Source organism: Notamacropus eugenii, chromosome X (assembly GCF_028372415.1).
Source record: "Notamacropus eugenii isolate mMacEug1 chromosome X, mMacEug1.pri_v2, whole genome shotgun sequence".
NCBI lineage: Eukaryota > Metazoa > Chordata > Mammalia > Diprotodontia > Macropodidae > Notamacropus > Notamacropus eugenii.
In genome coordinates this window covers 51208893-51232481 of record NC_092879.1, presented here as the reverse complement: position 1 = coordinate 51232481, position 23589 = coordinate 51208893, and the positions used below count along the sequence as shown (strand labels likewise).

The 23589-nt window shown below is 41.3% G+C and overlaps 1 protein-coding gene across 2 annotated transcripts in view; it reads left to right on the top strand.

Moving 5' to 3' along the window:
* SMARCA1 (SNF2 related chromatin remodeling ATPase 1) overlaps positions 1-23589 on the top strand; it is a 111223-nt gene that overhangs the window by 50505 nt on the left and 37129 nt on the right. For both annotated transcript variants that reach the window (XM_072626491.1, XM_072626490.1), the window contains 7 exons: positions 6-127; positions 5751-5903; positions 9644-9776; positions 10660-10808; positions 12839-12958; positions 18471-18581; positions 18849-18962. In XM_072626491.1, coding sequence (XP_072482592.1) covers positions 6-127; positions 5751-5903; positions 9644-9776; positions 10660-10808; positions 12839-12958; positions 18471-18581; positions 18849-18962 — 902 coding nt within the window. The remainder of the gene's footprint in view (positions 1-5; positions 128-5750; positions 5904-9643; positions 9777-10659; positions 10809-12838; positions 12959-18470; positions 18582-18848; positions 18963-23589) is intronic.

Below are 23589 nucleotides of genomic sequence, written 5' to 3'. Positions count from 1 at the left end.
TTTAGGGTCAAGAGTCCTCATTTTTAGCCAGATGACACGGCTGCTGGATATCCTGGAGGATTATTGCATGTGGCGGGGTTATGAGTACTGTCGTCTAGATGGCCAGACGCCACATGAGGAAAGGGAGGTGAGAAAGGTTAAGTAGCTGTCCACCATGACAGCTCCATTAAGCAATGTGTTTTCCCTCTGTGTTTTCTACTTTTAAGTAGTTTTCCATTTAGGATGTTGTTTTTGTTGGGAACATTTAATCCTGTACCACTCTAGGACTTTGGGTGGTTTTGTGAACACAATGATGGGAGCTGGATGACCTGGGTTCTCCTCCTGCTTCTGCCACTATTTTGCTCTGTGACCTTATCTCTGCTCCTGTTTCCTCATCTCTTTAGGGAGGGTGCCCTCTTAAAGTCCCTTCTAGCTCTGCCATTCTTTTCCTTTGCTGTGTTTGTTTGTCTTTCTTCTGATGGCTGTAATTTATCTACCTTTAAGTCATTCTCCTTCCTTTCTCAAGGAGTTCAGTGTATGGAATGCCACCTTCCTCACCTCCCCAGCTTCTGCCCTTAAGACCAGTCTACTAAGGGACTTTAATATCCATGTCAACAGTCCCTCAAACACCCATTTTCCTCAGCTTCCTTAAGTCCTGTGACCACCTCCTTCACTCCAACTCAGCCATGTTGAGGGAGGGCCATATCCTGGCTCTTGCCATTAGCCACTTCCCTAATTAGAAATTCTGACATTCCCTTCTCCAACAATAGCTTCCTATCTCTCCATCTCTTTCTTTTCTTCATCCCTCCTGTACCTGTCCTTTGGTCTCATCAGAACCCTAACTCCTCAGTACTTTCTCAGGCCATTACTCCTGCTCTGATAGTACTTACCACCCTTTCCATCTTAACCCAGTAGCTGGTTTTTTCAATTCTCCGTTGTCCTCTGTTCTTGAATCCCTTCTCTGTTCTTCCACTTGGGCTTTATTTACTGGACCTCAGCTGTGGATTATTCCCACAACCTACTTCCTCTGCCCCTCATGAGCCACTCAAGAAACCAGAGGAAATCTCACAACTGTGATGACAAGGTATATTACAAATTCATGTTATCCAGCCTCAATTGGACCCTCACTGGAGCAAGGCAGTCCTTTGGTTCCTCTGGAATTGACTCTCTGTTTCACTTTCCACAGAAGCTCTTCTAAACCTTCTCTTCCCTCCTCAGGTTCCCCACATCTCCTTTTCTTGCCTCTCTCAGCTGAGGACCTCACCATTTACTTAACTGAGAAAACAGAGGATGTTTAAAAAGACCTCACTCTTCTCCCATTCTCTTCATTTCAGAGCTCAACTCCTCTATCTGTGTGCTCAATCCCATCCCTTTCTGTCTTCTCCATCACAGCACATCCTGAACTGGCCTCTCACTGTCTTGAATCTTCACTCTCTCCCTATCTACTGGTTTCTTCTCTGTTGCCTTCAAGCACACCTAGGTCTCCTTCATCCTTCAAAACCCCCTCCACTGGCCCAGACCATCCCTCCAAAATGGCCCACATCTCTCCTTCGTTTCTCAGCTAAACTGTACTCTCGGCCTACTTAATGCCTCATCCCTCCTCAACCCTTTTCAGTCTGATGCAATCTTCATAATCTCTGAACTGAAGCTGCTCTTTCTAAATTTGTTGTCTGGAAAGTGCTTTGTAGGGTGCTATGTAAATGTTTCAGAAGCAGTGTTGTACAGTGGATAGAGAGCTGGCCTCTGAACAGGGAAGACTTGGGTTCATCTAAGTCACTTAACCTCTCAGTGTTCTAGGCATCTTTAAGATTGTAAGTTCACAGAAAGGGCCAACCTGCATTGGGAGAGGGAATGTCCTCATCTGGAAGTTACCCATATTAGTGAAATCCCAGCTATAGGTCCCATCCCTAAAGAAATGTCTACTGTCACTAAATACCATATGCTGGGCCTGAATTCTAGCTAATTTGGCCTCCATTATTCTGAAAAAAATTCCTAGTTGGGTCTTCGCTTGTCTTCTGTTTTGATTGGAACAGCCTTCCTGTAATTTGACTCCTCACCTCTGTGTGGACCCAGTTGCATGTTTGAATGACTTCATCACTGAGCCATATTTTCTGCCTATAACTTTGATCAGGCTATAATTTTCTTTTCTTTGAAAAAAAGTCATTTTTGGTTGAAAACCTTCTCTGATAACCCTTCCTAGCTGTGTGACCTTGGGCAGCTCACTGAATCTCTGTGTGCCCCAGGCCTCTCCTAGATTTGTCTCAAGGTCTGATAAGAGTTTTTGAGAAACAAAAATCACTCCTCCTTCGTGTGCATTCACCTATATTTTATTGCGTCTCATAAAGGTTACTTCCCAATCACTCCCCCCACCCTAAAGAATCCTCCCTTATGAAAAAGAAAACTAGTTAGGCCAACCCAGCCAAGACAGTGGAGATCCCCCGGCTTCTGTATGGAGAAGGGAGAAATCTTTATCATTGATCCCTTGGGAACAAGATTAGCAGTGAGCTTGGTGGCCAGCTTCTCTACTAAATGGTGTAAGGCACTTGTCCAATTCTTATGTCTTAACCTCCTGTCAGTAGGCGCAGAGGGAGGCCTCCTCCCCACTTCTTTTATCTTTTCTTCATATTCTCAGCTGCTGAAGTTTCTCTCTTCTATTCTTTCTCTTCTTTTTTCTTCTTCAAATAGTAAACATACATTTCTTTCTTCTTCTGCCCCGATTTAAAAGACAGAAAGAAACCCTCCACTGTTATAACAAATAAACAAAGATGAACAAAAAGAGGTTCCCACATTGGTCCGTTTCTTAGTCTTGCATCTTGAGGCCATCAACTGTCTCTCAGGAGGTGGGCAACATAGACCATTGAGTTAAATCTTTGTTCTTCTGTGTCCCCATATAAAACACCTTGTCTTACTGTTATTCCATATGGTACTAGAAATGTTAACTTTAGCAATAAAAGAAGAAAAAGAAATTGAAGGAATTAGAACAGGCAAAGAAGAAACTAAGTTATCACTCTTTGCAGATGATATGATGATATACTTAGAGAATCAAGTAAAAAACTACTAGAAATAATAAACAACTTTGGCAAAGTTGCAGGTTACAAAATAAACCCACACAAATCATCTACATTTCTATATATCACTAACAAAGCCCAACAGCAAGAGATAAAAAGAGAAATCCCATTTAAAGCTAGGGTAGACACTATAAAATATTTGGGAGTCTACCTGCCAAAACAAACCCAGGGACTTTATGAACACATTTACAAAACATTTTTCACACAAATTAAGTCAGATCTAAGTAAGTGGAGAAACATCAGTTGCTCGTGGGTAGACTGAGCCAATATAATAAAAATGACAATTCTCCCTAAATTAATTTACTTATTCAGTGCCATACCAATCAAATTATCAGATAATCATTTTCTAGAGCTAGAAAAAATAATATCAGAATTCATCTGGAAGAATCCAAGGTCCAGAATATCCAGAGAATCAATGAAAAGAAATGCTAGGGAAAGTGGCCTAGCCCTACCAGATCTCAAATTGTATTACAAAGCAGCAATCATCAAAACCACTTGGTACTGGCTAAGAAATAGAGGGGTAGATCACTGGAATAGGTTAGGTACTCAAGACACAGTAGTCAGTGAATATAGCAATCTACTGTTTGATAAACCCAAGGACCCCAGCTTCTGGGATAAGAACTCACTGTTTGACAAAAATTTCTGGGAAAACTGAATAACAGTATAGCAGAAACTGGGCATAGACAAGTGCCTGGCACCATACACAAGAATAAAGTCCAAATGGACACATGATCTAGGTATAAAGATTGATACTATAAACAAATTAGGGGAGCAAGGAATAGCGTATTTGTCAGATTTATGAAGAATGGCAAAATTTTTGACCAAACGAGAGATAGAGAACACTATGAAGTGCAAAATGGATAATTTTGATTACATTAAATTGAAAAGATTTTGCACAAACAAACTCAATGTAACCAAGATAAGAGGGAAGCAGAAAACTGGGAAAGAATTTTTGCAGCTAATGTCTGTAATAAAGGCCTCATTTCTAAAATATATGGAGAATTGAGTCAAAGGCACAAGAACACAAGTAATTTCCAGTTGATAAATGGTCAAAGGATATGAACAGGCAGTTTTCAGAGGAAGAAATTAAAGCTATCTATAGTCATATGAAAAAATGCTCTAAATCACTATTCATTACAGAGATGCAAATCAAAACAACTCTGAGATGCCATATCACACCTATCAGATTGGCTAACATGACAAAACAGGATGATGATAAATGTTGGAGAAGATGTGGGAGAGTTGGAACGTTAATTCATTGTTGGTGGAGCTGTGAGCTGATGCAACCATTCTGGAGAGCAATTTGGAATTATGCCCAAAAGGCTACAAAAATGTGCATACCCTTTGACCCAGCAATATCCCTTCTAGGACTGTATCCCAAAGAGTTCATAAAATTAGGAAAGGGTCCCACATGCACAAACATATTTATAGCAGCTCTCTTTGTGGTGGCCAAAAACTGGAAATCAAAGGGATGCCCATCAACTGGGGAATGGCTGGATAAATTGTGGTATATGAGTGTAATGGAATACTATTGTGCTATAAGAAATGATGAACAGGAAGACTTCAGAGAGGCCTGGAAAGACTTAATGAACTGATGCCGAAGGAAAGGAGCACAACCAGGAGACCTTCGTGCACAGCAACAACCACAGTGTGTGAGGAATTTTTCTGGTAGACTTAGCCCTTCACAGCAATGCAAGGACCTAAAACATTCCCAATGGATTCTTGAGGCAAAATGCCTTCCACATCCAGAGAAAGAACTATAGAATTGGATTGCAGAATGAAGCAGACCATTTTCTCTTGTGTTATGTTGTGTTTTGGTTTTTTTTCATGGCTTGTCTCATTCATTTTAATTCTTCTATGCAACATGACTAAGGTAAAAATATATTTAATAAGAATATATGTGTAGAACCTATATAAGATTGCACACCATCTCGGGAAGGGAGTGAGGAGGAAGATTGGAAGGAGGGGAAAAAATCTAAGCTATATGGAAGTGATTGTAGAAAACTGAAAAGAAATAAATTAATTTAAATAAATAAATAAATAAAACACTGTCTTGAACAACTCGAGTTTTGTCTCCCTTTTCAGTGAGACAACCAAGTTCTAAAATAGTATTTTTTTAATTTCCCAACTAGTAAGGTGCAAGATTGAGGTTTTTGCCATTCTTTCTCTCCCCTGCCCAAGTTGGCTTCTCCTCTCCTTGGGTCCATCTTCACTTCTTCCACAACACCATACTGATGCCATGTAGACAGAATGACAATTTAGTATTTGTTCATCTCAAGCTGTTCGTGTGTCTTCTTTTTGTGAAGTAGTCTGTAATGATATGTGTCATTGTGAAGCAGGGATTCACAACCTGGGATCTGTGAATGTTGATGAGCAAAAGAGGACATTTTCATTTGTAATCTTAGGTATTTTATTTGGTGAATTTGAAAATCTTATTCTGAGAAGGGGCCGTTGGCATCACCAGGCTGCCCGAGAGGTCTAGGACCCCAGAAAGGCTAAGATTCTCTATCCTAAAAGTTAAGATTGATGTCTCTGTGATTTCCTTTCTGTGTTCTCACATACAGTATAGTGTGTAGAAGCACATTTTGAAGATGAAAGCAAGCATTATAAAGTGAGTTTGAATAATGGTATATGTGTTTTAGAGACTGCTGCGATTGTGGTGTCCAATTTTTCCATCTTTCTCTTCTTTCTTTTTATTCAAAGGAAGCCATAGATACCTTTAATGCTCCTAACAGTACCAAATTCATTTTTATGCTGAGTACAAGGGCTGGAGGTCTTGGAATTAATTTGGCGACTGCGGATGTGGTTATATTATATGATTCAGACTGGAATCCACAGGTTGATCTACAAGCTATGGTAAGTCATCTTGAAATGAGTCTGTCCTTTGGGTTCAGTGGTCCAGGTTGTAATGTGGTTCCCGATGCTCTGAGGTCATCTGAATTGCAAGCAGGAGCATGTTAGTAAATATTTAACTACCAACTCTCCAAAACAAACCTGTTCACATGAACACACTTTAAGGGTTAGTTTTTATTATCAATATTTTCTCTATTACTTTCTCAAGTCTGGATAGTCGACAAAGCACTAGCTCAAGCCCTGATTTGGAACCTTCAGCAATTTCTGAGGGAGAAGTGATCACAGCGAAAATTTAACAATCATCTGAGTTTAAGCTGGCTCTTGCACACCCCTGAATGTGAGGCAGGGGAGTGTTTTGGATTCTGGTCAACTCTTAATTATCCATGTGTGGACAATCTGCTTGTGATGTTACCCAGTCACTGTTCATTTTATCATTATGTACATTAATGCCAGCCTGGCTGTGCAGCACCCTCCCAGGCCTCTTCTGGTCTCTGCCCAGATTCTATGTCCTCAGGAAATGAAGATATTTTTGATGGTTAGCAGTGGACTGGAGAGGGCAGAGGACTCGGGGAGAGACTCTCACTGGTCTTAAACCACTGAACTTTGGTGGTCTCATTTCATCCTTATGGGCAGTGCATCTGGGATGTAGGGCAGGTATTTGCACATTTGATTCTGAGTTCCTAGGGAGTCCGAAATCTTGTAGTAGAAAGAGAAATGAATTTGAGGTCACAAGACCTAGGTTCAAATCATAGTTTTGCCATGTACTACATTGATCATGAGCAAGTCATTTTCCCTCCTTGGGCCTCAGTTTCCCCTTCTGTAAAGTATGGGGGGGTGGACTCAGTGGCTTCTGAGGCCTCTTCCAGCTCTTTGGTCCATCCATTGGTCTCTCTTCTGAGCAAAGCCCTCCTAACATTAACTTATCCAGAAGCGTTGGCCCAAGTGGGTCCATCCTCTGATTTCTCAAGGCAAAGGAGTGCAGATATTTTTGGCTGTTTTGTATTTTTCCCATTCTCCTGACCTTTGTCTGCATTTGTTTCTTTTTGCTTGTAACTGGCATCATAGAGTGTTCCCCATATCTTTCATTGGCAAGGTAGGCCACTGTTTTCCTTTGAGGGACTGCATTCTTTGATCGCGTAGGTCATTTTGGTTGGCTTGTTTCTTTTCTATTCATATCAATTAGCTGTTTTTAGGAAAGATTTGACTAGAGCCCTTCCTGGCTAGTCAGGGCCCTGAGTTTATTGAAGAATGTGGGTGGGGAGAGGAGAAAAAGGGAAAATGGGGGGAGAAGGAAGGAAGAAGTTGTTTGGGACCGCTGGGGGTGATTTTGAATAGAATGTTCCCTGGTGGGTCCTGAAATTAGATTGGGGGACGCATCTCACACCTCTTTTTTAGACCATGTGCCTTACAGTCCAAGGCTCCCAGCATTAAGTTAAAGGAAAGGTATTTTTTACAGCTGAAAAATGCTTTCCCAAATCATCCTGGGCATTCCACAACTAGGACAGTTTAGAGCTGACCATCATTTTAGAACTGTGAAATTATATACCACATCACTTCAATAAAAAAGTGTGAAAATGGAAGAAAAGTGAATCTTATGAAGATGAAAACATATATGATTTACCCCTCTCGTGTTAACAGCTTTGTAAAAAGTCCCCAGCGGTAAATCTATCAATTTATTGATTTTTTAAAAAAATCAACGTGTTAATGCACATCAATATGCCTAAAATTAGAGCTTGGAGGGAATTCAGAGGCCATCTAGTCCAATCCCCTCATTTCACAGAGGTGGAAACTGAGGCCTAGGAAGGGGAAGAAACTTGCCCAAGGTCACGCAGCTCTTTGGGAATTAGAATTGTGGTGAACTCTGTTAGAGATCAAAGAAAGTTGATAGTGTGGTGAAAGACAAGACTCCTCGATAGGAGTAAGGACAGATTTGGGGTTTCAATCCCAGTTCTGATTCTCATTCTGATTCTGATTCTGTGTGACTACGGGCAAGTCACTTAAGTCTCAGTTTGCTCATCTGTATAATGGGCATGATAATCCACACACAAGTTTTCACACCCCTACGAAAAGTCAAAATCCCTTCTTCCCGCCTCCCATCCTCTGTGATGGATTCATAGGAAGATGTAGCCTGGAGGTGAGACCTGAATAAATACTTTTAGATTTACTGATGGATGGGAAAATCCTGGATAAATTGTGATCTGCCTTATTGGAGAACTTTTTCAATACCTGAGAGATCCTAGAACATCCAAAGAGCCAAGCCAAATCCTTACCCTAGATATACCAGTGGACTAGAATCTAGTCTCCCCACATCTTTCCTCCAATACAGTTAGAGTTTATAAAGAAGACACCATGCCCGTGCTTTGTTATTGTACTTTTTGAAAGTTTTGTCCAGAAATAGAGCAGCTTCTGCACCCTAATCACACTAATAGCTAGTATTTCTATATAGGGTTTGCAGACTTATCTGTGTTTATCTCCATTTGGTGGTTCATTTTTTTCTCTGCCCGCCCCCCCCCCCCCTTTTCCCTTAAAGTGCCTGCATCTCCCTTTAAAGGTCAGCTTCTCAGAGATCGCCGATAAGGTGTGTGTCCTTTGCCTTTGTCCTGAGCCCTAGATCACCCCCCCTCCCCATAATCATCTCACTTTACAGAACAGTTAAGCCTTCATTGCCTCTGTCTCTCTCATCTCCCTCTGGGTTCAAATTACTCTAAAAATTCTCCCTTAGGTAAACAGCAAAAAGTAGAAGGTCTCTGGCTTGGGCTCTGTGCATATATTTTTGCTGTTTTTGTTGTAAGTCCACCTGCTTTTGTAATTCACTATTCCTGTGAAAGTCAGTTTCCCTGTAATCAGTTACTTGGTGCCTAAGTATCCTCCCTCAGCCTCATCTGTTGGAGCCTTTGCCATTTTTCTCTCCTGATTTCTTTATCTTCAGGAAGGTTTTTCCAAATATTTCTATTCTCCCCACCTAGAATGTGCCTCCGTGAATGGGAAGCCTTGTGGATATAGGCAGCATGAAACTTACCTCCTAAAGGGAAAAAGATGGAAGTTCTGTTTTTTAGGATTTGGGGCAAACATATACTATCAGCCGATCAAAAAGCACCTATTAAAGACTTACTACGTGCAAGGCACTGTGCCTTTAAGCACTGTGGCTAAAGAGCAAAAGTGAACACAGCCTGTGCTCTCAAGAAGCATACGTTACAATGGGAGGAGGCAACACAGGCATAAGTCAGTACAGACAAGGTAAACTGGAAAGGTGCCTTACCATGGCCAAAACTGGCTTCCTGTGGAAGATGAAGTTTTGACTGTGGCTTGCCAGGAATCCAGGGAGTCTAAGAAACTCAATTCAGGAGGGAAGGCATTCCAGGCATGGGGCACAGCCAGGGCAAAGACTTGGAGGCTGGAGATAGTCATGTGTGAGGAACAGCAAGGAAGGCCAGTATGACTGGCTAGTAGAGTGTGTGGAGGGGAGTGTTGCGTAAAGACATTGAAAAGCTATAAAGGGGGCCAGATAGAAAGCTTTCACTGCCAAACAAAGGAGTTTACATTTGATCCTAGAGGTAATAGGGAGCCAGTGAAGTGACTGAGTGAGGAATGGGGTGAGAACCGGGAGTGACATATTCAGCCCCATGTTTTTAGGAATCACACTTTGTCTGCTGAGTAGAGGGTGGGTTGATATAGACAGAGACTTGAGGCAAGGAATTGGATCAAGAATCCCCAGTAATATCCATTTGGTTCATTTCCACCAGGATCGAGCTCATCGTATTGGTCAGAAGAAGCCAGTACGGGTATTCCGGCTTATTACTGACAACACTGTGGAAGACAGAATTGTAGAAAGAGCAGAGATCAAATTGAGACTTGACTCCATTGTTATACAGCAAGGTATTAAATGCTTTTCCATAACATTCAAAAAGATGTGTGTATATATACATATATGTGTATGAATATCCATATGATTCCTTAGTTCTTGCAAAAATTTATGTGTGCTTTTAAGGCCTCTACTTTTAAGATATCTTTTTTGTTAAGATTGGTCAGGGCTTGAAATAGAGGGATGGTTTTAGCAATAAGAAAAAAGGATCTTCTTTGAAAACATAATTATTTTAAAGCTGTCTTATCTGCCTATGACATTTAATATGCAGTTTGCGTATTCAGACTTCAGCTAACCTGATATTGGTTTATTTATAATAGCATGTAATTTGGAACACCTGGTATCCAGGGGACAAAACGTTCTGTTGTTTTTTCTGCAAACAGTTATAAGGGAATGCCTGCTCTCAGAACCCCCTAAATGATGCCACTCTAGGTTTTAAAAGAATTCTAGACAAAGAATGTAATGCCACAGTGGAAAACGGGCCAGCAGAGAGGCTTCAGAAGAGATAGCTTTGAGGAGAAATTAAAGCTAGCCAACTTTCTAAACTTCCCAAACAACTCGTGATTTAAATGTCATTGTGTCTGATTGTGAGGCAGAACGTAGGTGGATAGAGAGTTGTCTTTGAAGACAGAGAAGACCTGGGTTCAAGTCCTATCCATAACACATTGCGGCTTTGTGAGTGTGGGTAAGTCACTTAACCTGTTGTTGCTTCTGGTCACTCTGGGAGTCTAGAAGTAACTCTTATTGTCTGATGCAGGTACAAGGAATTTCTGTACAGTGAGTTCTCCACAATGATGAAATAGGTCAGCACCAAAGAGACAGATGCACAAGCACTTTCTTATACAGGCTTTGTAGTACAATCCATTTACAGACCCCAATATTTACTTTTGATAATAGGTAGGCTCATTGATCAACAGTCTAACAAGTTGGCAAAAGATGAGATGCTTCAGATGATACGTCATGGAGCCACACATGTTTTTGCTTCCAAAGAAAGTGAACTGACAGAGGAAGACATTACAACTATTTTAGAGAGAGGGGAGAAGAAGGTCAGTTAAAGGAGAATTTAAAAATGGAATTTTGCATCTTAATTATGTTGATTTTATGTTTATTGTGAGAATTTGGTGTTTGTTTTCGGTCAGGGGCAATTTGCTTTGCTTTTCATGGGAGGGCGTAAAAGTTCACCATGCCTGTTGAAAAAAATTGGAAATTGGTGTACTTCAAAGTTAATTCACTGTTGTCATTTACGTGTTTTAGACCTGCCTAGAGCCTCTGCTACTGGGGGAGGCTGAGGCTGGTGGATCGCTTGAACTCTGAAGTTCTGACTGGCAGTAGGTTTTCTAAAGCCCATTAGGCCTCTAAGCCTTGCCACCAGCGTGGTAGGCCCCTGGGAGCTGGGGCCAGCAGGCTGCCCAAGGAGAGGGGAACCAGTGCATGCTGGGAAATAGAGCCAGTCAAAACTTCCATGTTGGTTCAACCATTAATGGCTGCTTTGTGTCCAGCTGGGGGATGGAGGGGAAAACCTTGTCTTCACTGAAAATGAAAATAAAATGATGTTTTAAGACAACAGCTTAAGCAACAATTTTATTGATCCCTTTCCTTTTTATACCACAATTGTTGCCTATTTTTCTAGTGTCTCCCTGTGGACTTCACCCATGTCTGTATTCATCTGGAACTGATTGTTGAAATGGCAGAGGATGTTCATATTAGCCTAATTTCTACTAGTCTGCATTCGAATATTTCCACTAGGCTATGTGTTGAGTCATTACAGCAGTGGTTTGTGTTTCTTAGTTTATTGACTACTGTACTGCCAGGTTCAATTACAACAACTTTATAAAAAGTTGTCTGAGGCAATGGATTCAAAGTTACTCATTACTGATCTATTGGAATACTTTGAATCCACAGAATTTCCAAGTTAGAAGGGATTTCAGGCCATGCAGTACAATTCCCATCTAAGCCTGAATTGCCTAAACCTAGTGTGGGAAACCTGTGGCCTCGAGGCCACATGTGGCCCTCAAGGTCCTCAAGTGTGGCCCTTTGACTGAATCCAAACTTGTGGCCTTGAGGATGCGGGTCTCCCACCCCTGGCCTAGTCCACAGAGTACAGCCCATTTCACTTTGGGCTACTACTAGTTCTTTTTGGAACAAACATTTTTCACCATTAAGGGTAGTGGAACCACTTCACATCCCACAGTCTTGGATGTGTTTCTAGAGGAAATGGGAAGGACATTAGAGAAAGCAAAGATGGCAAAAGCAGTTAAACTAGAGCAGGTATACACAGAGGAGATCTGTCTTGGCAGTGTGACTACTTTGAGGGCATTGAGGAATCACCTTTGCAGGTATTGGAAGGAAGGGATGGGACCATACCTGGCTGGAGATGTCAAGAATACAGGGTAGCCCAGCCCTTGCCCCTTTACTTCTGTCCTCCTTTTGGCTAAGGCAGTCCCTTCCACAGAAATCTCACAGTCATTGGGTTCATCCCTCCCAAATTTCAGCCATATCTCAGAGCAGATTTGCTTGTTGAATCTTATATTTTCCTGCTTGTGTATATTTATTTATTTTTTGCTACTACATAAAATGATGAGAGCATTACTGAAGTGTTAGAATAATATAGTTTTTACTATTATCATGTTGTATGCAATTTAGCTGTCATAACATTTCTGTTTCTAAGATTCTTGATTGAATTTGGCTTAATCTTATGATAGCATGGACCCTACCATTGTACCATCTTGTCCCACATGTGCCTTTATCTCCTACAAGAATAAACTGATTCAAAGAAAATGGATCGAGCAAAGATTCTAATAGAATGGATAGCCATTGGTTGAGGGTTGTTAAGAAAGCAGAAGTGAGAACTAAGAGTCAATAGTGAATGAAAAATACTTGGGGACAAATAGAATTTCTATTCAGGTTAATATTTGATAAAGGGTCATTTTAGTATGTCTTTTGGACTCATCCTATCTTGCAAGTGGACCAGCTTGGACATTGCAGGTCAAACCCTAGTGTTTAAATAGAGTTGGAAAATGTTGATAAGAGATAAAAGAATTTGGCCATCTGAGCATGCTTTACTGTGTGTGTTTAGACTGCGGAAATGAATGAACGGCTGCAGAAAATGGGAGAGAGCTCTCTTAGAAATTTCACCATGGACACCGAAACAAGTTTGTACAACTTTGAAGGTGAAGATTATAGAGAAAAACAAAAGGTAACTTTGGATGTGGGACCGAAAGGCCCCAAGTTTCACAATTGTCCTTTATAAACATCTATTTTCACCGTCTCTTACATTCATCCCCTTTTCTTCACTCCTTTGGCCACCAGCCTAGTTTAAGCCCTCATTACTTCTTGCTTGGACTGGTTTAATAGCCTTCTAAACCATTTCCCTGGTTCCAGTTTTCTCTAGTTCATCTGCACAGTTTCCAAAACCTTCCTCCTGAGATACAGGTTTGACCACATCATTCCCTCTGTTCAAGAACATTCAATGGCTGCCTCTTGCCTAATAGGTAAAGCCCTCCACAACTTCCAGCAAATCCTTCCAGATATTTCATGTTACTTTCCATCCTGTGGTCTTCAATACTGATAAATTATGAGTTGTTTCCTAAATTCTGCATTTAGTTTCCCATCTCCATACCTTTGCACCAGCAAAGTCTCTAATGCATGTCCTGCTTTCCTCAGCCTCTTAGATTTCTTCTTTTCCTTGAAGGCTTAACCCAAATGCTGCCACCTCCATGAAGCCTCTCTGATCCCCTTTTGTTATTAGTTCTCTCTGTCTCCTCATCTTAGCTTGCTCTTGCTTTTCTGTGTCCATTTGTACCCCACAACAGAATATAAGTTCCTTGAGGAGAAGGAATATTTCATTTTTTATCTCTGTACCCTCAGTACCTAATGAAGTGCTTTGTACACACGAGTCCTCAAAGGACCTATTCATTCCTCATTTTGGGAACTCTCCCAGCAGTCCAGATCACTGCCCACCCTGACTCAGTGGAGAAGTCCTGGGAATTTGACCGAGGCACCCCAAAGTTAAGTGACAGTGCTAGCATGTGGCAGAAGCACACTCGGCCCTCAGGGTTCCCTGATTCCAAGCTCAGCACTCCACCCATCATACCAGATTGTCTTGTACTTTCTAAGTCACTCCATCATTATTTATCGAAGTGAATTAAATTAAAAGAATATGAAGCCACATGGGATCATCAGATGGTGGCCCTGAGGCTGGATGGGGCCGTAGAGGCTATTCAGTCCAGCTCCTTTATTTTACAGATGAGGAACTGGGACCCAGAAAGATAAGGTGCTTTACCCATAGTCACGTTTTACCAAGTGTTTGAGTGAGGTTCTGAATCCAGATCTTACTGACTCACCCCTAAAATGAGATCTGTTTGCCTCACCCCTAAAACGACCAAGCCAGGCTTTTCATGATCATGAAATTTGATTGGAACTTAACCTTTATAACATTTAGTCAGGTCAGGTGAGCAAGCATTTACTAAGTGTGCACTGTGTTCCTGGCACTACTCTGTGTTAAACCCTAGGTTTACAAAGCAAGGCAAAGACAAAAAAACCCAAACCTCTTAAGGAACTCACTGTCTGGTGGGAGAGACGACATGCAAATACCAGATACAAAATAACTATGGCCAGCATGAGTTGTAGATAATCTCAGAGGAAAGGCACTAAGCTTAATGAGGACCAGGAAAGACCTTGCAGAAAGCGAGACTTTAGCTAAGACTTGAAGGATACCACGGAAACCAGGAGGCGGAGATGAGGAGGGAGAGAGTTCTAGGCGTGATGGACAGCCTGAGCAAATACTCAGAGTCAGGAGGTGGAGTATCTTTTGCAAGGCACAGCCAGGAGGCCAGTGACACAGGATCCCAGAGTACGTGGAGGGAAGGAAAGTGTGAGAAGACTGGCAAGGTAGGAGGTTCTAAAAACGAAAAACTGAATTTTAGAGTAGAATAATTGAAATGAAATGTTATTAAGCTGGGGTTTCTTTGGCTTGGTTGGACCTGTGCTTTAGGAAAATCACCTTGGAAGCTGAGAGGAGGCTGTATTGGAGAGGGGGGAGACTTGAAGCAGGCAGCACCCCCCAGCAACCTATTGAAATAGTTCAGGCACGAGGTGGTGTGGCCCCACACCAGGGTGTTGGCAGTGTCAGAGATGCCACAGGGGTGCAATTGATGGACCTTGGCAACAGATTGGCTATGAGGGGGTGAGAGTGAGTGAGGAAGCCAGGATGAATCTAAAGTTGGGAGCCTGAGAGATTGGGAGGATGGTGGTGTGCTCTAATTGGGAAGGGAGATGTGGGATGAGGGGTAAAGATAATAGAGTTCTGTTTGGGGCATATTGAATTTGAGGTCTCTTTGGGTTATTCATTTTGATATAAGGTGGTCCAGAGGACTTTGAAGATATTTTCGTCCAACCATCATTTTATAGCTAGACTCTGTCCCAAGATATGGACTGAATTAAGAAATGCTAAAAGAACTTTTTGATGGTATCATCTATAAAGCAGCCCCACACAATGCAACCCAGGGACAATCTCATCAGGGAGGCCGATGTTTATTTAGCCTGGCAACTTTTAGTATATATTTAAAGTCATCATTTTGTAAACTGACCTAATGAATAGTGTTAAATTTCTTTTCTTATATTTGTCAATTTTACGAAGAATCAGACCTTTTACTATTTTAGTTTACAGCATAAGTAGTAGGTTGACAATGCTCAGTCACTGTCCCTGGCTCTTGACTTCCTGTTGAGATGGAGGCCTAGCTGCATTTTAACTATAGAATTACCCTTGTAATGAGCAAAGCTTCTTTTTACATTCTCCTTTACTCATTATGTGTGACTTTTATGAATTTGAAAATAGTGTCCAGGGGCTTATTGGTACTAAGAATGTTTTCTACATTTGAGGGGGGAAAATTAATATCACTAAAAACATTCTGTTTCATTCCTGGGAAGCAAACTGATTTTTTAAAAAAGTAACTTAGCTAATTTTAATCTACTTGGGTATTTTATGTGAAGTTGCTAATTCTCTTAGCAATAAAGTCCATCTCACGCAGACATAGAGGGATCTGTAACTGTAACCTGAGCATTTTGTCATAAACCTCAGTTATATTATAAAATTAAAGGAATCATTTATACACATGATAATAAATAAGCAAGATGTTTTCTCCAAAGACTTTGAGCCAAGATTACATTGAAATTTTGTGACTTCCATTTTTCTAGTGAGGTTCTCAAAATGTAGCTGATATTCCCTTGAGAAGGCAACTGAAACTTGAAGGCATAGTGCTTAAATGCAAAACTTGACAAATATGAAGTGTGCCGATAGAGTAATGACCTTGATTTTCATGGGTCAGGGTAAAATATCTTGTATTGGGGGAAAGAATGAGTTTTGTTTTTGAGACTTTTTCTGTGTGACTGAGAGCTCACATAGGAGAGACTAAGAGGTCAATGCTGAAAATAAAGTTTAGAGGAAATGTTGTATAGTGGAGGGCACCTTGGTTCTGCCATAAGGGCTGGGTTCTTATCCTCTCTCTGATGCTTGCTGCCTGAGTGACCTTGGTCCCTTCTCCTCCCAAAGTCTCAGTTTCCTCTTCTGTAAAATGAGTGGGTTGGAGAAGATGGCTTCTGAGATACTTTCCAACTTTAGAACAGTGATCCTGTACATGGGAATGATTGTTGAGTCTATGAGAGTGAATATATATTATTAAGGGAATAACGTTTAGAGAAAGACTAGGACTCGAACTTTACAGGCCTGATATGATAGTAAAAGAAATTAATAGAGAGGGAAGTCAGAGGAGGAGAAGAGGGAGAGTGGTATTATAAAGGAGGAAAGAATTTCAAGAAATCCTGTAGTCATTTCATGTGAGGTTTGTCTGTCTCCAGAACCAGATTAGATTTTACCTGTTGGCAAGGTCCAAAGCAGGAAGGACATCTTCTATCCATTTCAATAAAACAATTAAGGAAACATTTAATAAACACAGTGGGCTAGAGTGGGGATGGGGCCATAGTACATAGAGCGCCAAGCTTGGAATCAGGAAAACTCATCTTCATGAGTTTAAATCTGACCTCAGACATTGACTAGATGTGTGACCCTGAACAAGTCACTTCATTCTGTTGGCCTCAGTTTCCTCATCTGTAAAATGAGCTGGAGAAGGACATGGCCAACCACTCCAGGATCTTTGCCAAGAAAACTCCAAATATGGTCAAAAAGAGTTGGAAACAACTGAAAAGTGACTGAGCACCAGTGCTGTGTTAGGGACTGGAGATACAGTGACAAAAGAATGAAATGATCCCCAATGAGCTTCCATTTTGTGCAGGCCATACAGCATTAATACAAAATTGTAAAATGGAAAGAGACTTGAGAAAAGACAATTTATAACAGTTGCTGAGCTCAAAGACATAATCAGCCAATTAAGGAAGATTAGAAGTTTTGCTCTGCAGAAGTAAGGGATAAGGTGAGAGTAGGGAACCTGAATTTGTAGTGAATCTGCACAGTGGCATGACTTTTCCAGATGTGCTTGTCAGTCAGTCAATCAACAAATAGTAAGTGCCTACTATGTGCCAGGCACTATGCTAGGCATCTTAGCAGGATGAGTTGAAGGGGATGATCCAGCCCAGGAGTAGTATTAGGACAAGGAACTGAGCACTCGGGGTAGACAGAATGTGTGGTTGAATTGAATAACTGCAGAATCAAGAGGATGAAGGGAAGAAAGTGGTACCAGAGTAGGGCTGGTGACCTGGGAACAGAGAAAGAGGGATAGTACAACTGAGGTAACATGATGGAGTGAATGGAGTCATTATCCTGACTTGGGTCAGGAAGAGTTGAGTTTGAATTCTGCCCTTAACATTAGCTGTGGTCCTGTTGCCAAGGCACTTTGCCTTTCTGACTTTGTTTCCTCATTTGTAAAATGAGGATGATGAGAGCTGAAGTACCTACTTGAAGTAGTAGTACTAACTTGAAAGAGAAAATATAATGTAACGTATAGAAAACAATTTGTAAACCTTAGAGTGTTATAAAAAGGCCAGCTCTTAGTCACTTAACTGCTTCTTGCCTCAGTTTCCTCATCTGTAAAATGGGGATCATAATAGCACCTATCTCCCAAGGTGGTGGTGAGGATCAAATGAGATAATAATTGTAAAGTGCTTAGCCCGGCACGTAGTAAGTGTTATGTAAATATTACCTATTATTTTTGTTGTTGTTGATAGTAATAATAACTAAAGGTTATAGTAAAGATGAGTAGGTTTAGGAGTGAGGTGGAAGGAGAGATGAAAGGATAAGCAGGGCAAGAAGAGGGAAGTTCAGCATTTAAGATCATGGAGGGAGCCATTGTGAATGATGGTGTGGTCTAAGATAAGACCATCCCAGTGGATGACTGAGGTAGAGTCTACATTGACGTCTTGGGAGTTGAGGAGGCTGAGTGAAATGTGGGGCCAAGGGGATCTCAGGGGTCATCCATGCATATTTTGAAGTGACCTGGAGGCTGGTAGGTGACAGCACAAAGGACCTGGAATGGGTGATCTGATGAAGACAATGTTGAACCCTGGAGGAGGAGAGGAAGCCAAGGTGCAGAGTAGGGTGGCAGCACATAAGGGGGTTCTGAATTATATTTTCCAGCTGATTGTGATCCTTTCTTCGGCTTTTCATCAGGTTTGAGTTAGTTCCCTCTCATTTCAGGTTCTCTTTTCCAAGCATGTTTTGGAAGTGCTTAAATACCTGGTTTTTGTTTGGTATCTAGCTCAGCATGATGGAGTGGATAGAGCCTCCAAAGCGAGAACGCAAGGCCAATTATGCGGTGGATGCCTATTTCAGAGAGGCTTTACGTGTTAGTGAGCCGAAGGTTCCAAAGGTAAGTGAAGCTGGCTCTCTGTTTTCTGAATGTGGCTTAGTACCATTTACTAAGAGCATACCACCAGCCAAATCACACTTCTCTGAGTTGGATAGCAACCATGCCCCCAAAGGCCTGCTCTGATATATCCTCGAAGGGGGATGGAATCCTGTCCCCCAACACTAGAGTTAGAAAGGGGTCCCCCATACACAATCATTTTCTTTTTAGCAAAATGAGTAAAGTATCATGTATTTTTTTCATTTTACTGCATTTGTTTTCCTTTTACAGGCCCCCCGACCACCAAAACAACCAAACATTCAAGATTTTCAATTCTTTCCACCACGTCTATTTGAGCTTCTGGAGAAAGAAATTCTTTATTATCGGAAGACTATAGGCTATAAGGTAATTCCTCCCTCTCTATCACCCCTGTTTAGTTAGCAGTGGACTCTATTGTGATGTCAAAGTATCGGTCCATGTGGATCTAGGGATAAGTAAGGGCAATTTGTGTTTATAAAATGAAAAGGAGATTTAAGGTGCCATGAAATTCTCCTGGATCACCAGTTCTCACTTACTGAGATGAATGGAACATTATACAGTATTTGGACATGATATCAATGTAGAGTTTTGTGATGACTGTGTTTAAGCTGATCAAAGCCTCAACAAGGGGTTTGTGTATGTAATTAAAAAGAAGGCTATGATTTAAGGTCAAGGAAATTGGGGCTAAAGCCTATACATGGGATTCTCATGTTTATGCATGGGGATAGTTCTTAGGGGACCACGTGTTTGCTTTTGGGGTCATATCAGTGAAAATGATAATGAGTTTATGAATTTCAGACAGTTTGCCTTAGGACATAATAGAATAGATGGACTCATTTTCAAGATGAGCTAAATGCCATCAAGTCAGAATAAATTCACTGAATTAAATAAGAGGGGCAGACTATTTCCAGAGGTTGAGAAATAAACTAATTAGTGAAGGGCTGGCAAAAAAAATTGATATCTATAACCATAGGAGAAAATAAAATAATAGCAACCATACACCTGTTTTACATTTGTTAAAGTTCTAAACTTTATGTATATCAGTGATTTTTCTTTGAATTATGACTTTGTGTGTGGGGGGGTGGAATACGATAGCTGCCAAGTGACCTGGAGGCTGGTGATGCTCCAGCATTACCGAATCCAGTAATGCTCCAGAAATGCTCCATGTTGCCAGTTGTGGAGTTTGGGTATAGAGCTGTAGGAAGGCTCTTTAGATCAGGCAACAATGTGGTGAAATATTGAAAATCAGCCCAACCAAGATGACCCAAGCTTGCTTACAGCCTTACTTATCTTTCAGAAAACTTCTGACCTGTCCAGGAACAGGAGGCTGGTTCAGAAACCAATGGAAGAAATAGTTAGAAATGTAAATCTCTTGAAATTAATGGGACTGGATAAGACATATCTTCAGGTTTTTAAAGCAATAGGCAGAAAAGCAGTACTATTCCTCTGGAAAACTCTGAGAGAACAGGCCTACAAGGAGTTTTTAAGAAAAGGAAGACAGCATGGGAGTGTATGTGGGTGTATTTGGGGACCGAAGAGGCAGTGTACTCCAGCCTGGGCCTGAACATGGAGGCCCTCTTTTTATTAAAAACTGGACCAGATAAAAATCATCAAATTAGTAAACCCATCATTAGGTTTTTGTCTCAGTGGACTGACTTATGAGAAGTAAAGTTTTGTAAAATGATGTTTTATTTTTTTTTTATTGATCACAAATCAATTTTCTCTCCCTCCCACTCTTCTCTACTGAAAAAGATAGAAGGAAAATTCTTGTAACAAAGGTGCATAGAAATTTAAGGAGGTAAAAAGCATTCTCTTAAAGTTTGAAGGAATAATATTCACATTTTAAAATCCGATATTTGTCACACTAATCAGAAGGAAGACTTGAAAAGGAGGCCCAGCATTTGACTCATGAACCCCACTCACAGACCTCAAAGTGGGGCTGAGCCATTTTGGCTTGGGATCTGATCACATGGCCTTCTGCAGCCCAAAGATGACCCAAGTCCTGTGAGCTTGGCAATTATCACCTAATTAGTGGGAGATGGAATGTGCCTGGGGGGGCGAAGAAGACTATGGAACAGCGGTTAAACAGTTATGGAACTCTGGGTAACCAGCTATCCTTTACCCCCCCACTGGGCCACCCCAAGTTCCTAGAACAGGGGTGGGGAACCTGTGACCTCAAGACCCCACATGTAGCCTTCTAGGTCCTTAAGTGAGGTCTTTTGACTGAATCTGAATTTTATAGTTTGATAAAATTTAGATTCAGTCAAAAGGCCTCACAAGGACCTAGAAGGTCACATGTGGCCTTAAGGCCACAGATCCCCCACCCCTGTCCTAGAGAGTGTAACTTGGCTCTCTCATGAAACTTAATAGGGCTAACAGTGAGATCCATTGAATTTTGGGTACAATCCTAGATTTAATTTAATCGACTTCCAATTTCAACTTAGCTGCACCTGATTGCTATCCCAGCCTGGCAGTCTCAGAATGGCTTTGAGGTTTTTTCCACCCTTTTTTCTCCCCCATTCTCTGGCTTCTTCCCTTCCCTTCCTTCAGTTGCCTGTATGTGGGATGATGTCTGCTGTTGCCCAGGGAGGTGGTGTTGAGGGGAAATGGGAAGAACAAGAATGAGAAGTGGGGGTGGGGGGAAGGGAGGGCAGAATATTGCAGGGCCCCGCTGCTGCTCTCTCCTTTTCCTCTGTGCCTGAAAAGTTAATTGGCAGGAGAGAAGAGGGGAGAGTGGGGCTTTCTGCCACTATTCCTCCCCCCCCACTCCTGCTTTGTACCCTCTTCTGCAGTCCTAAGAAGCCTTGGCTTTCTTTTCTGCTCTAATGAGCTCCCCTGTTTCACCAGTAGCTTGGAGCTGAGGGAATTCCCACTGCTGGGGTCACATTAGAGAGAGATGTGCGCTTGGCATCCCAAATCGGAACTTAAAATGCATTTCCCCATAGAAACGAGGCTGTAAACAGTGGTTCACTTCTGTAGTCATGGCTGAAATAGGCTGGGTTTGTTGGCCCGAGCTGAGAACCTAAGCCCCATTTATCACATAGTTTCAGTGGGAAAATACATTCTGCATTCCAAACACAATCTATGTAAGTCGAGGACTGCCTCTGTTTAGAAAAGAAAAACTAAATAGTGAAATTGAGGCTCTCTTGGCTTGAATTAGAAGAACCGCAGGGAGAGTGAGGAAAGTCTCCTGTTGCCTGAGGGCAGCATAGAGACTAGGGCTTGGGGGGCTATTTCTCTGTTAGTCTTGAGGTAGGGTGGATTTGATCAGAAGATCTTACCCATCACCAATTTTGGTTGAGGGTTCCTGGGTAGTGACCCTCGCCAGAAACACTTCCATTGTGCGTTCAGGAACCACTTCTTCGGGCAGAAATTATTCACTCTGGTGAGTCCCCCCCCCCCCCCGAAGCCTTCCCTTTTATGTGATTACTTATATATTAACATGGAGATTTTTTTTTTTGTTCTTTCACTAATTTGATTAGTTAAAGGCTAACCTTGACTAATTAAAGGCTAAGTGTAAACATCCCAAAACAAAACATACCCTCCCCTTCTTGCAGTTTCTCAGTGATCATGGAAGAAAATGACTCCAGATTTTTCTGAGGTGGATCAGTCAGTCAGTAAGCATATATGAAGTGTCTGCTATGTTCTGGACCTTTTTTTTTTTTATAAAGTTCTTGATTGAGGGGGGGGGGGGGTTACTTTACCATTACTGATCTTTAATCAGAAATGCCCAATAATGCCACATTTAGATTTGTGTTTATTTTCATTAATTAGTATTCAGTAGAATGCTCAGATCATATATAGTCCTTACTGATGGCTAAAATTTGTCTGCTCAAAGGTAGACATCTTTAAATAATTATCATTGGTTCTTGCTTGATAAATAATGTTACAATCAAGATGATAATAAACCATATCTGAGATCCCAAAAAGAATAGGTGAGAGGCAGTCGGGTGCAATGGAAAGAGTACTGGACTTGGGAGACCTGAGTTCATGTCCTGATTCAAATGTTTCCTGACCATGTCATCTTGAGTATATATAACCTCATCGGTAAAATGGGGATAATCATATATGCTAACTACATCACAGGGTAAGGAAAATGCTTTTTAAACCTTAAAATGTTGTGTAAATGTGAGCTGTTATTCTAATAAATGGCTCAGAGTAAAATGTTTAGTTTTAGAAATGCTTATTTCTTTTCGATTCTAGTGTTATGAGCCAGTTAAGAGGACTTGTAGTTAATGCACTCCTCAAGTGATCAGTTCACTCCCTGACCTAGATGTTTTAACTCAGTGATAAAATTCAGCTCATTTTTGTGGTTATTTTTCAATTTAAAAAATGATTTCGTAAGACAACTTTATTTTGGTCCAGACCTGTGTGGGAGCCCTCCCAGTACCCGGATAGGTCAGCCTCTCTTCTGTGACTTATAATCTTGGTTCCCTAGGCAGTGAGAACATACACAGCAGGGGGCTTCTTCCTAACTGCCACTGCTGCCTTTCCGTTAATAATGGTTAATAATAGAATGTAAATCAGTGCTTCTCAGGGGCTAGATTGTTATCTGCTAGGAGCCTTCAGAAGAGGCACCGACTTCTAGGGGCACTAGTCACTAGAGTCACCAAGATCCATATGCTGGGAGAGGATAATTCATCCTCTAGAATTTATCATATCATATTCCTTTTGGAATATCGCTTAAATATCTTCAGGGAAATAGTAACAGAGTTAAATATGAGATGTTGAGAGTTTGTCAGGGTTCCTCTCTGTAAATGAAGAAAATGCAAACACTTTTGGCCATTTGTTCTTAATCAGAATTCTGTAGGAATATCAGCGTTTGCCCCACAGGAAGGCAATTGGCTCCGTAATGTTTGTGAGTTTGGAGGATGCAACACTGTGATCAACCAATTTTGCAGAGGTACAACTAAAAGGTTTTGAGGTGATTTTAGGTTACTGTTTTCATTTTATGTGCCATCACATCTAACCCTAAGCTCCATATTTCTATAGA